The sequence below is a fragment of the Mus musculus genome, chromosome 17 (genome assembly GCF_000001635.26).
Source record: "Mus musculus strain C57BL/6J chromosome 17, GRCm38.p6 C57BL/6J".
NCBI lineage: Eukaryota > Metazoa > Chordata > Mammalia > Rodentia > Muridae > Mus > Mus musculus.
This window is the reverse complement of record NC_000083.6, coordinates 20,730,574-20,745,470: the sequence shown is the minus strand read 5'-3', so window position 1 is coordinate 20,745,470 and position 14,897 is coordinate 20,730,574. Positions and strand designations below refer to the sequence as shown.

Here is a 14,897-nt window from a genome sequence, read left to right as displayed (position 1 = left end):
GACAAAAATCATAAAAGAAGGAAATACAAGTCATATAAAGCTTAAACAATCATAAGTGAAATGGTATGATTATTAGGTTTTCATGTTGTGACTACCTGTAGTCTCTGACTTGCTTAAGACCAAATCACTCAGAGAAAAATGGAGCTGTCATGTTAGATTCATGGGTAAAGAAAAAAGTAATTATAATCCCTGAAGAATACTCCAACTTTAAAGTTGCTCAGACTTTGAGGATTCCACAAAATCAGACGACAAGAAAATGGAAAATACCCTGTGCTTAATAATTGAGCATATACTGATGGAGGCTTGTTTTGAGATTTACTACATTATCGGTTTTGAAGAAGGATCCATGAGGTACTGCGAAGAAATTTTTTGTTTGGCTGAAATATTCTGTAAGTGTCTATTAGGTCTATTTGATTCATAATGTCTGTTAGTTACAATATTTCTTAGTTTAATTTTGTCTGCATGACCTGTTTGTGTCATTTTTATTATAAGTATCGAGCTTGACTGGTATCTTTCTTTAGATATCCAAATAATACTGGGATTTGACACTACTGACATCCTTATTTTGTACTTAGTGTTCTATCCAAACTTTCTATATTCATGATTTTAAAGGTTCAAGAGGTATAGCTCAAATTTTTGTAAAGTGGGCCCCATAATATTCTGACCTACAAAGCTTGTTATTACATTTGGTATTGAGATGTTGCCCAGATAATTATAAGTTATATTGAGGGTCTGTGTCCTGATAATTTTGCCTTCTACTCCTACCAAGTAGCACATATATTTTGTAGTGTTATACATGTGGGACTGTGGTCTTCTCCCTGGTGTCACTGTTGTCCATAGTTGTAGGATGAGTTCAGCAACCTCTAACAGCGATATGATGTTGTATGCCCAAAACCATTGTTTTCCACCATTGATTTAGGTCTGGAAATTTTTTTAGTTCTGATACCAATCCCAGGATAGTGTATTGTATAGCATTAGGTTGCCATACCATGGTATATATTATATCTGCTACGCATAGCCAATTTGTTGTATTCTGTTTTTGCATTAAAGATTCATCTAGTTTTGTTTTTAAGGAACTGAGGCATCTATTCCCATATAGCTTGGGCAAAGGTGGTATCCCGGATGATAGGCACCAGGGTTAAACAGGTGTACAGGTTGTCCAATTCATTCATTTGCATGGATTTTCTGTGGTTGTAGCGGTTGAGAGTTGCGTATTCGACTTTCTATTGTCAAAAGTCTCCTCATCTACCTCGTCTTCATAATCAAACTCATAAATCTATTGTTCCAGCGCTAGAGTTCTATAATCATACTGATATAAGTATACTGATAACAAAACAAGTTATACCGGTAACCTATTTCTGTGCCTATAAAAGTGATGTTTTAACATTTGATGTCCTATAGGTAGTGTATCTAAGTTTTGAGGGTTTTCTCCAGTGGTCACTGAGTATAGCTCTAGCATTAGATGCATAGGTATACAGATCAGTAAAATGGTATTTTAGTGGATTTTGCACACGAATGTTAGTATTGTTTCCATCTGTGGTGTCTAATATGTAGGTCATAAAGTGATGTGATGGTTTGGTTGCTGCTCAGAATTGGTCACATCCTTTAACCCAATCCATAATTTTAACACTAATATATCTCAGCCAAAAGGAGTGGGTGGTAACAATGAACAATGTCCAGTATCTTTCATCTGGCCAATAACCTGGTAATATTAATTTGGTCCCACAATAATGGGGATGATGGTGGCATTAAAATTTCAGGGGTGTCCACTATTTGGTACTATAGTGGTTCATTTTGTTGAGGGAGTACAGGCACTATTGTTTTCGGTGGCTACTGTGCTGACCTCTGTGCCTGAATGTCAGTTGCTAAGTATGGTGCTAGAAGCTCCTGAAAATTTTGGTGCACTAGTTGCAGTGCTCCCAGTTGTATTGTTTCCTGATGTTCCCTGACATAATCTTGAGCCACAAGCATAGCAGTGCTAATATGCTTAGAGCTATAATCATCCATGGGAAGCCATAGTAACTATTGGTATTCCTGCTGTTGCTCACAGAAACATATATAGGATAGGTATGCTGAGATTCTTCCACATTTAGGTTATAATTACTATTTCTGTTATCCAGTTAAGCTATTTATGAAATTAGTACTAATACCAAGAGTATTGCCAGGGTTTCTTTACTTGTATGATGATGTACAAACCTGGTCCCACAAATAGTCTAACTGATGAATTTTATTTCTGCCAACTTCCTATTGGTTGTGTTTGTCCTTTGCTATTTGATCACACCAGCATGTTATAAAATTTACCACCAGCAATACATTATAAGCAACTATAATTAATGTTATGCATTGTAATAAAAGCTTTTGTATAAAGTTCAACAAAGACAAATACATGTCATGTGATATCTTCCAGTCTGGACAGATTTTTATTAGATATTTTCTTTATTTATGTTTCAAAGTTTATCCCCTTTCTTCATTTCCCCTCCAAAACCCCTCCCATCCCATCACACACCCCCACTCACTAACCCACCCATGCCCACTTTCCTGTCCTGGTATTCTTCTACACTGCAGCATTGAGCCTTGACAAGACCAAGGACCTCTCCTCTTAAGTTAGTTTTACCTTGTGCAATCCAGTTGGTGTTTCCCTGTCCTTGGGTCACCACTTCTGCTGCTTTAATGTGTGAACCTTCTTGTTCCTTGAATGCACTTATAGTTCCTTATTAGTACTTTATCTTATTCCATTTTATAATCTATATCTATGTTATATTTTATTGCCTCTTGTATCAAAGATTCCTTATTCAACCTTGGTCTAATGTTTTGTTCATGTATGCATTTCATTAGTTCTTGTGCAACGGAGCTACTCTTATCTTAACTTGCTAGCTTAGTTTTGAGCAGACCATTAAATCTATTGATGTTTCCTGCTGCTTTTGGCTGATAGGTCATGCACTATTCTTATTGTATACCCATAATCTCACAAAATTTTTAACCATGCTCCATGTGAAACGCGTTCCTTAATCAGAGTGTAAATATTTGGTATTCCATAATGGTAAATCAATCCCATCATGTGAATACATTTAAAGATTGATTTGGGTGTCATCTGCTTTTGGCAGATCCTAATCTACTGCATATATCTACCAAGGTACATTTTTATGCTACTTTCCGTTTTTGTAATGGTCTTATAAATTCTATTTGTAAGGTATGATTGAAATATAGCCTCAGCCCTCTTTCCCTTATAAATGTGTGTGAGTCTAGTTTTACTCTATGGGCAATGTTTGCATTGGTATGTTGCATTATTAATATTTTTCATGTCACCTTTAAACTTCTACCTGAAAGCCAGTGGAACATGGCATGCATTCCTGCATGTCCCAAAGTCTCATGTATTTTTATTATTTCTTTGGTGGTAATTTCTGTCTTCAAGTTTCTACTTGGTGTCATCTATTCTGCTCTAAGCCTTACCTTGTTGGAGCTTATCTGTTCTGCCTTCTAATTTCATTTTAATCTAATTGCTAACCTGGCTATTTTATCATCATGTCTATATTGGTCACTGTCTATATTAGTATAAGCATCCATATGATATACATACACCTTAGCTTTTTTGGCTATATTATCTGATTCTATCCAAAATTCTTTGGATCATATATCTTTGTGATTAATTTTTATTTCTTTTTTTGGTGATTAATTTTTCAATCATTCATTTTGCATTTTCTTGACCATAGGGCTATACCATTGGCTACAGACCATGAGTCAGTGAACAATGCTGTTTTTAACTTCTGTTTTCCATTGAGGCATTGTCTTGCTGCTAGTGTGGATGCTACTACTTCTATGTTTTCTGAAGATTTAGTTGTTCCTTGTTCTGTGATCACCACTCAACTCTCTGGTCTGTCAGTTGCTGCCTTCCATAAACCATGTTCTGTTTGCTAGAAGCAGAGCCATCTGTAACCTAGGCATTAAACAGGAAAAGCTGGTACTCTCCTTCTCCCTAATTTCCCTTTGGTACCTGTTTCTAGGGAGGGATGGCATTTGGGGTGATGGATAATCCCTGCGGAGTCACAAAGCAGTCAGTCTGCAGTATCAACTCCAATACATTTGGCACCCTTTGTAGACAGGGTATCAGAATGAAGGAGCTCCACTAAGTAACATTTCTATTATAGTACTTCCCCTTCCATGGGTAGACAGCCCATGCTTCCTCTGGTGCCTTGATGAAAACTAAGATCTGGAAGGTTGTTCTGAATATTACTTGGTTTTTCTGCAGTGTGCTGTGGAAAGTTTTTAAGGCCTCATTTGGCATCCAAATTGTTTTTTACAAATAGAATTTGTTTTCTGACCATTGGAGACATTTACAATTGAAGTCTACTGACCATTCTCTATCATTTATTTTGGCAAAGATATTCCAGTTTCTGTACTGTTTTAGGTGGAGGATGTTTAAATACACTATATCATCTGGTTGGATGTATTGTATTTTACAGTATTACATTATATATTCTAGCACCGTTTTCACAGTTTGTTCTTGAGGTTTATTCCAAATAAAATCATGTGACTTCCTTGTACTATAATACAAGGATTACAAAATGACTTTTATATATGGTATGTGTTGTCTATAATATCCATATAATCCTATAAGTTGTTGTACCTCTATTTTATTGGTTGGTGTTTTAAGGTGTTCTAATTTACTTATGACTTCTGTAGGTATTTCTGATTCTGTAGTGGACCACATTATACCCAAGAACTTATCCTTATTGATGGTCCAATCACCATCTCTCAATACCTATACTGACTTTTTGTTTTGTATATATTTTCCTGTTCTTGTCCTGTTATAAAAACATCAACATATAAATACATAATTCAGTTAGGTGCTGGTGTGAACTTAAGCACTGTACATATTATAATTTTCTTGGCAATTATTGGGCTGTTTATGTATCCTTGTGTTAGTCTAAGAAATTGGTACTGTCTTCCTTGCCAAATAAATGTGGTATATTCTCTGCTTTGTGGGTGCAATGGTATTCAGAAAACATGTCTGACAAATCTATACTTGTCAGCCATTTTTGGTACTGATTTCTTAATCCTCATGAAAATATGGTAATTGTTCTGGAAGTTTCATGGACAATTAATTAATTTTCCTATAATCTACTGTCAGTCACCTTTTACCATTTGGTTTTAAAAATGGCCAAATTGCACTGTTGAATTTGAAGCTTTGAGTTGGTTCAATTACTCCTTACTTTAGTAGAGTTTCAATGGTTTCAGATATTTCCTCATTTTCTCTTTTAATTGTTTGTGTCGCATAAAGGAAGTTTTAATTGTTGATAGCCTTATATACTCTATTTTCATTCTACTAGATTACATTTTAATTTTGCAATCTTTTTAACATTTAGTAAATCAGGAAACCTTTTTAAAAGTGTTAGGAAACCTAAAATATTTTCTGGTTCACTGCAATATGCAAAATCCAAGGGAATTATTTGGTCAAATGCCATTAATTCCAACTTACATACAGGTACTATAGATTTCTTCTGCCACTCCTAGTATAATTATTTTTTTCCATACTTGGTATAGTGTCTTGTAGTTCTGACATCACTTTCTGTGTCAATTAGCCACCTAACAATAATTTTCTTATTCTCAATTCTCATGGTGAACATAATATATGGTTTTATTGGTGCCTGACTTGATTCCTGTTGCAAGGAATTCTTATAACAGTGCACTGACTGTTCTTTTTTTATGAGTTAGTTTGGGTTTTATCAATAACCAAATTCAAATAAATATACAGTCATGCCATATAAAAGGATGGCATGATGATTCTTGAGAATTTTGTAGCCAACAGGATTCAAAGTCTATGCACAGCTGACATTTTGTCTAGAGATTTTCTTATGTCTCAGTCAGTTTTAGAGTTCTTCCCATGTTGACAGATCAGTAAATTATGTTATTTGCTCTTCTTGGTCTTCTTGATTTTTTTCTATCCATGTCTGTAACCAAGATCTTTCCAGGTGTCTTCCTCTATCAACTCTGATGTTTATTATTTTGGAAGGATTCCAAAGCCATTTTTTTTTCTTTCCTGTTAACATAAATACAGAGCCTCTCTTCCAAAATAGCATGTCCTTGGTCCAGCTCTATTTTTGGCTTAGGTATTTTGATGACATCAAAATACCTAAGCCAAGTATAGATTGATTCAATTTAGCAGCATTCTTTTTATTTACATCTAGCTTATTTTGAACTTTCAGATAGAGAATTTAAAACACTATTATAACCATTGAATTTATAACCATTTTCATTTTGATAATTAAAACAAATTTAAAACAAACCAACTTAAAACAATTATTTATTAAGAAAAGGCTTATCTGTATAGTCAGAGCCGAATGTATTTGTTTATAGATTAGGATGGCTTCAGATTTATAAGTAACCTCACTGTCCATGCTCTTGTCTCCTAAGCATTGAGATTAAAGGCCAAAATTTATTTATTTATCCATGAATTCTTAAAAACAATTAACGTAATTTCCATTTATTTCTCTCTTTATTCTTTTTTCATTTTATTTATTTATTATTATTATTTTTATTACATATTTTCCTCAATTACATTTCCAATGCTATCCCAAAAGTCCCCCATACCCTTCCCCCCACTTCCCTACCCACTCTTTCCCAATTTTTTTGGCCCTGGCGTTCCCCTGTACTGGGGCATATACAGTTTGCGTGTCCAATGGGCCTCTCTTTCCAGTGATGGCCGACTAGGCCATCTTTTGATACATATGCAGCTAGAGTCAAGAGCTCTGGGGTACTGGTTAGTTCATAATGTTGTTCCACCTATAGGGTTGCAGATCCCTTTAGCTCCTTGGGTACTTTCTCTAGCTCCTCCATTGGGAGCCCTGTGATCCATCCAATAGCTGAACATTTATATTAATTCCCATGTAGTCATTGTCTCACCTAAGTTCTTTCATATCTACCCCATTCTTCAAGTTCTTTCATTTCAAAGACCATAAAGCTCACTTTGTGTTGCTGTAGAACTCGGGCAACTGTATATCACACTATTATGATAAAAGGAAACTCTCTCTTTATTAGCAGCTATCCAATGCTACAAGGATTTTAATTAACACTGGAATTTTATGCCTATCTTCATCTTCTATCAATGTTTGTATATTCAACTTGCACAGATATTGTGGATTCTGTAACACAATAACTGCAGACAAATATTTAACTGCAGATTTCTAGAGTCATAGAGCATGAAGAAATCAAGCACTTATATTTGCAGTTATATTTATCTGATTTTTTCCTTGCATAATTCTGGTAGTTGTTATGTCCTTAAACACAGAAAGAAAGAACCTGATCATGGATCTTTGGAACAAAGAAAGACTGGGCTAAGAAGTGGGGATACTTAAGCAACAGTGAGAAAAATATAATCCAAGTAAAACAAACACATTATAATAGGACCTTCGGTTCACTCAAAGAGTTGTAACATATACTTAGCAAAGTTAATTTAGCTAAGAATATGGGGTTCTACAGGCTATAATTTATAAGGTAGAATGTAGCATTAGTTTGCTGTAAAATGATAATTAGGACATCTCCCATATATTATTTCACAATTACACTGATTTTTGAAAGACACAAGAGACCTAAGATTAGATCTTCATTATTAAAGAATACTATTTGCAGTTTTCCATTGATTTTCAAGGCCATATAGCCATTTCTCCTGTCCTTCCAATTAGCTGATCCCAAACTCTTCATTCTCCTTCCTATGCCCCCTCTCTTCCAGGTTCTTCACTCATTGGCCTCATATCAAATTTTCCTTATCCCTTTCACATGTGTTTCTGGCATTATTACTGTGCCTTTCTTCTTGTTTAGAATCTTTGGGTTGTGCAATATAGCCTGGTACGTGTATTTCATGACTATTATCCACATATAAGTGAGTACATAAAATGCATGTCTTTTTGGACCTAGGTTACCTTACTCAGGGTGATATTCTCAAGTTCCATTTATTTGCCTGCAAAATTCATGATTTCTTTGTTTTAAATATCTTAATAGTATCCCATTATGTAGATGTACTACATATTCTTTACCCATTCTTTAATTGAGTGACATCTAGGTTGTTTCCGATTTCTTGTCATTAAGAATAAATGAATAAAGCTGCTATGAAAATAGTTGGGAAGTGTCTTTGTGGGATGTTGGATCATCTCTTAGAAATATGTCCAGGAAGGCTATAACTGTATCTTATGGTAGCACCACTCACAGTTCTCTGAGAGACCACCAAATTGCACTCCAAAGTGGTTGTACAAGATTGTACTTCCACTGGAAATGAAGAATTGTTCCCCTCAATCCACACCCTCAACAGAATGTGCTGTGTCTTGAGATTTTGGTCTTAGGCATTCTAATGCGTATAAGATGTAACATTAGACTTGATCTTATTTGCATTTCCCTTATCAATAAGGATTTGAACATTTCATTATGTGCTTCTCAGCGATTCAAGATTTCTTTGTTAAGAATTCTCTGAAATCTGCAACTGATGAGGTGAGGAAGTAGTGTCCTCTCCAGGATAAGTCAGAGACCTGGGATAAAGGAGGTATCCAAAAATCAATAGTAGTGACATTAGCTGTGACTAACAGCACTGGATATATGGAACCTAAAATCTACCTCCTGTAGTCAGCCAGGAATTACAGAGGAGCAACAGAGACAAAATCCACCCTCAAAGCTTTTAACCCGAAATTTATCATGTCTACAAGAAATGCAGGGATGTGGTATGGAGCAGAGAATGAGAGAATAGCCAGTCAATAATTGGCCCAACCCACCGAAGGGGCAAGCACCAATCCCTGTTGTCCTCTGAGAAGCTCCACCCAGCAACATACTTAGACAGATATAGACACCCACAGCCAAACAGTGAATGAAGCTTGGGGACTTTTATGGAAAAATAGGAGGAAGGATTTCAGGGCCCCAAGGCATATAGGAACTCCAAAGGAAGACCAGCAGGGTCAAGTAATGTGGATCCTTGGCGATATCAGAGTCTGAACCACTAACCAAAGAACATACATGAACTAAACCTAGGCTTCCCTGCTCATATGTAGCAGATATGCAGCTTGCTCTTCACAAAGGTTCCTGACAACTGGAGCTAGGGCTATCTCAAAAGCTATTGCCTGTGTGGGGAATATGTTCTTCTGGCTGGGCTCCCTTATCTATTCTCACTGGAAGTGGCTATCTTTGTAGAGATTTGAAGTGGCATGGTAGGGGGATACAAAGGGAGGCCCCACCTTCTATGAAGAGAAAGAGAGGGGAAAGATTGTAGGAGAGAGTGACTGAAAGGGAAGCAGTGAGTGGGATATAAAATGAATACATAAAAATAAAAATAAATTAAAAATCTTATTTATAGTTTTATTACAAGATTATGGTATTTTTATATTTCTTGTCCATGTAAAGCAGAATCTAAAAAGAGTGAAATCACAACCTATCACAAATGGACCTAATGTAGGAAAACACATAGAAATTATGGCTGTGATATTCATCAACCACCGACTGGGATTATCTAAAAGAGCAATATAGCCTAGTAAAATGGAAGAGAGAGTACAAAATACTACAAAGGTGCAAACCAGAACCAGGATGGTCTGTACAGCTCTGTTTTCAGTGGAAGTTCTGAGGGAAGAATGAGCATGAAGGGTATGCTGAACCCTCTTCTTGTGTACGTAAAGTATGACAATCATGAAGATGCTGGAACATACAAGGAGTATAGAAAGTAAGACTTCAGGAAACATACAAAATGCTATATACAATAAATATACTATTTTATCATGGTCTACAGAGTAGCAGAACTGAGAATCACTCATCTGTGTCACATTTTCTAAATTCCTCTTGGTAGTTGTGTAGACAGGGAAAAGCATATTTACTAGCATCAACAGGATCCAGGAGAGACAAATGGATAGGTTCACAAACTTTGTAGTTTTGATTTTAAATTCCTTCCAGCAGTAGTTCCTGGGGCTGATGGTGATTACCCAAAAGACACTCAGGAGACAGGTGGTACTGATGGACATACTTCTGGCAAGTCTTTGAATATAAAAAAGAAGCTTGCACCCGAAATCATTGAATACCAGATTCCACCCAAAGGCTTCAAATGCCCCAGGGATTCCGATGGAGATATTAATCAAGGAGTTGGATATGAACATATGTATAAAAATCCTATATATGACCTTTAATGTATGTTTATTGAAGTAAAGGATTAGGTAGTAGAAAAGAAGAAAAAAGTTTCCTAGAATACCAAGTGCTGTCTGAAGTGAGAGCACTATTCCAATTGCCATGGTTCTCAAGTCCATTCTGGCTTTCAGCATTTTTTTTTTTAAATCGAGGCAGCAATTGAATTTCTGAGTTAAAGCATATACTGAAGTTTTCTTGCTTGGAATATGTGTGTGTAAGGATCATAAAACCAATTATATTCTAGGTCATGTGGTCTGTCTTAGCAAGTCTCTGTTTCAAAACAAATATTTCATAATCACTAATAATTTATAGTGAAATTTTTGAATATGCACTATAAATGTACATATATACAGATAGAGCTTCTCTTACATTGTATTGAAATGCTAGCATTAAAAAAAATGGTGCTCCACTGAATGAGAAGCACTGGCTAGTTAATTCAAGTGAAATTAGTGCTCACTTCTACAGTCCTGATTAGACAGGCATATTAAAAGAAAATAAACTCTAGTCACCATTTTAAAATGAAAGAAATTTATACATTTCTGATGTGATGCTAAAGCCATAAAACTATAAATGTTACACAACAAAATGAACATGTACTCTTTGAACAAATGCTATAAGAAGGAGAGACTACAACAATAAATTCATGTTAAATATATGAACATGTTAATCTGACAAAAATTTCTCCTCAAATTTCACAAAACGCATACATAATGACACATGCATACTTGCTCATTTAGAGTCAGATTGTGGGAGAGAGCTATAATAAAACTGCCTGATGTGACAAACTATTAACAAATGGAATGGAAATAGGTGATTAAAACTACAGACAATTATATATACATATGTACACTCGTGTGTGTACATGTGTATGTATATGTATGTATGTATATATATATATGTATAGATATATGTTTTCATACCTATATATAAACATAGACACACATTTGATGGTGAATAAACAGTAATAACTTTGGTTCTTATTTGATTCACTATTTGGTGTTATTATATAGTAGAATAAATGAAATGGAAAGACCATAGGAGATGCTAGCTCTCATTAAGAATGAGGTTAGGGTCTACATCTCATGAACTATTCCTAGTTTTTCCATGGATAGTATGTTTATCAAGAATACGTAAGAATGCATCTGTCAAAAATGGCACTCTTGTGATGATGTCTTCACAGACAAAAATCACATTATATAAATAAGCAGTAGTCTCAAACCAGAGATATCCCCACATATCAATTAGAAGTGCACTGACCCAGCTGATACACAATGAGTTTCTCTGCAACAATGTAAATAAAAGGGCAAAGCATTCATAAAAATAAAATGCCTCAAAAACTACCAAGGAAAACATGAGTTCTTGCATTATGATTGTATTTATACAAGCACAGTATATGTCTGCATTGATTACATTTCCTGAACATTAACCTAGATATGAACCTATGCCCTCATAGTTGTACACCAACTCAAAATACCAGAGAACAACCTCTTCATGTAATGACAGATAATTTCAACAAGTCTAGTTGTCTATATCCTATTTCTATTTGTGAGTTGAAGTAGTTCAGGGAATATCTAACTCTAAATATTATTAGGATATGTTCTAGACTTTTCTAAAATGCTGCTATTACAACCTATAGATTCCTGTAATTGTCACCCACAGGTAATTTTTTATTTATTGATGTAAGTGGTGCACGATGAGTTTCACTTGTGAATTCCAGTGAGTTTTTCTTTTAATTTCCTATCACAAAACAGAAGGGTTGCTTAAATGTGATGCATTAGAAGTAGTGAATTTTATAGAATAAACATGGAGACACAGAGTTATATCATGAAACTAGCAACAGTTTCATGATATAGTTGTGGATAGCACTGGGGGTAATTATATTTGGTGTTAATTCCATCCTTCTGTGAGGGGCTATAAACAAGGAATGAGTCAGCACTCAGGTTATTTCCTGTAAATCTGCTTCCCACCTTAAATTGTAAAATAAAGGAGAGCTGATGATTGGGCAGATATGGGGAAGGTGGAGCGGAAGGGGGAGGGAGAGAAGAAGGAGAAAATGGAAGAGGGAGAGGACGCAGATGAGAAGAAGTAGAAGAGCAGAGCAAAGGCACATGACCTGGAGAAACTGCAAGTTCTAAGGGGTCTCATAAGATGTGGAAGATGGTAGTGTAGCAGTAGATCTGCCCAATCTAGGTGCACAGCATGTATTCATATTAACTGAGTTGTGTTTTTATTGCCTGGGCATATTTGGAGATTTACCACAACAAACAAACAAATAAAATTCTTGAGTTACAAAGATTACTGTCATGTATAGAGTGAAATCATTATGATACTCATTTATACTATGTAATAATTCTTTCTTACACTTTATGATGTTTGAGTGTTTATTCAGACAATTAAGTCTTACAAAGGAAAAAAAATTAGGCAGAATAGACCACATCTTACAGAAAGAAGTTGAAAACACAGTATGCATGGTAGCTTCTTAAAGTCCACCCATGTGGAATACCTACCTTGCGGTGGTGTCTGGAAACATGCTTAGAATTTTCTTCAGAAAAATATTCTAGGGCAGATCTCTGAAAATAGAAATAATAATCATAGTTACTGGAAAACATTGCCTTGAGGTTAGAGACACCTTAAAATCAGTGATGGAGAAGTAGTATGAGAGAGATGTTTAATAATAGTAACAACAGCAACAACAAACAATAACAATGACCTTAACCCCCATTAGGAGAAGAAAAAGAGGAAATGATGTGAAAGACAGTAACTATGATTTCATATTTATAGTGAATCATTTGAACTAATCCCACTCCTGAATGCATGTATCATTCTGTCAGTAACTAATACCTGCTATTATGTAAAAGCTACAGTATGTTTTTACAGGATCCCACAGGGTGATCATATTTACCACATTAACTTAATCATGAAATCTTAATGCAGACTACTTACTTGAGATCTACTTTGTTAAAAGGCTTTTTCAATTTAATTAAAAAATTACAAAGAAATAAAAATATTACTGTGTAGCTAAAGTCATTTCACATCATCTCTAATGTCTGAGAGAAAATTTTGGAATTGATTACCTAATTTCAAAAGGTAATTTAGGGCTTTTTGGTGACTTGACAAATGAAGCACATTATCTGGCTGCTTGCACAGACATTTACATAATTTTGTGCTCGATGATATTATATCACCTATATTTGGAATTATTCAATGGATATTCTGTATCCTAAGTTGTCCACAATGTATATAAATACAATTTTCTTATACAGTATAAATCAACAGAAACTACTTATGTCTAATTTGAATTTGATATAAGATAGACCTAATACTTTTGCATCAGAATACTTTTTTGTGATTTTATGATGAAAACATTATTGCACAGTTCAAATAAAGATCATAACAGTATTATTTTCACGTACTTTGCTCAAAACTCATAATCAGCTATAAAATACTAAATCTACCATGTGAAATAGCATTGTAGTGTAGATTAATACTGAGCGGGACAGGAAGATTACTCTTCCAAGTGCTTGCAACACAGTTGGAGAATGCATATTCAATCTCTAGAACTCACATAAAATAAAATAAATAATTAGTGAGATATTATGTAACCTTTAAAAACTTATTTCTACAATTTTTTCTAATCACACACTTACATAAATTTCTAATCCTCTCTCTTCAAAACTTCTCATATAAGAGTTTTGCTTACTTTTATATTATGACCCCCTTTTTCAATAATTGATGTTATATATATGTAAATATATAAAAATATAAGCAATATATGTTTATGTATGAACATATTTATGTGCATATATTCATATATTTATACATATACATGTTTGAATATTTTGTATAAAACATAAATACTAACTCTATATTTGTTATTCGCACTGATCATTTGGTACAGAAAACCTCATCAGATTCAAATGCAAGTTTTGGAGCCCAGTTCCTACCAAGTCTACAATTCAACGCTTTCAAAGAAGTAAGACTATATGAGGCAGAGAAAATGATAATTTGCTTTCATGATGTATCGCCTAGGAATGGCAGAAGGTAAACACATAAATCCGTGACCATAATAGGAATAGAAATAAATATGTTAATGTCATTCACTTTGGGTCAAAGCACTGGAAAATCAGAATCAAAAGTTATCTGGAATCAATGAATACCCAATCTAGTCTAATAAGAGTTATAGGCAACTGACAGACCATGTCTCAAAATAATAACACTAATTTCATCTAAGCAAGTGCAAATGAGATTGTCCTCCAAACAAACCTGTACAGGTAATGGAGAATGCATCTGAACATACATTGAATCTAACCAATGTACACAAAAAAAGTTATTAAGGCACTAGCAACTTAAAGTTAAAGCCTTCTATTCATGAATTCCATTTTCAGTCAAACTTTTAGTAGCAAAACTAGTGAAGGTTATTTAACTACAAGGCATACATGAACAGAATCTGAATATATGAATAATTATCCAATGTATATAGTTAAGCAATAAAGAAAATATTTGTTGTGGATATATTCTTGTTATTTAATCTTTGCCAGCCATGACCATACTTACATGTGCCAACAACAACAACTATGAAGACTGGGAAACACAATTGGAAGGTTGTAGGAACAACTGGGTATCACTAAATAAGTGAGAAAGAAGTAATGAACATGATGTTCATCCTAGATAAAAATTGTATTGGACTCTCCATGACAATTTCATCTTTCCTTCACTGTGTGTTAGCAGTGTTTCCTTCACTGTGTGTTAGC

General features: G+C 34.7%; 1 protein-coding gene across 1 annotated transcript; it reads right to left on the bottom strand.

The window, feature by feature from the left end:
- Window positions 1–9,344: 9,344 nt before the first annotated feature.
- On the bottom strand, window positions 9,345–10,265 carry Vmn1r227 (vomeronasal 1 receptor 227). The gene has a single exon (NM_134195.3). The coding sequence runs from the start codon at window positions 10,263–10,265 to the stop codon at window positions 9,345–9,347; it is 921 nt and encodes a 306-aa protein (NP_598956.3).
- Window positions 10,266–14,897: the final 4,632 nt, after the last annotated feature.

What these genes read in the sequence shown, in the direction of transcription:
- Vmn1r227 (NM_134195.3), bottom strand. Translation starts at nt 10,265, where the DNA reads ATGGACTTGAGAACCATGGCAATTGGAATAGTGCTCTCACTTCAGACA.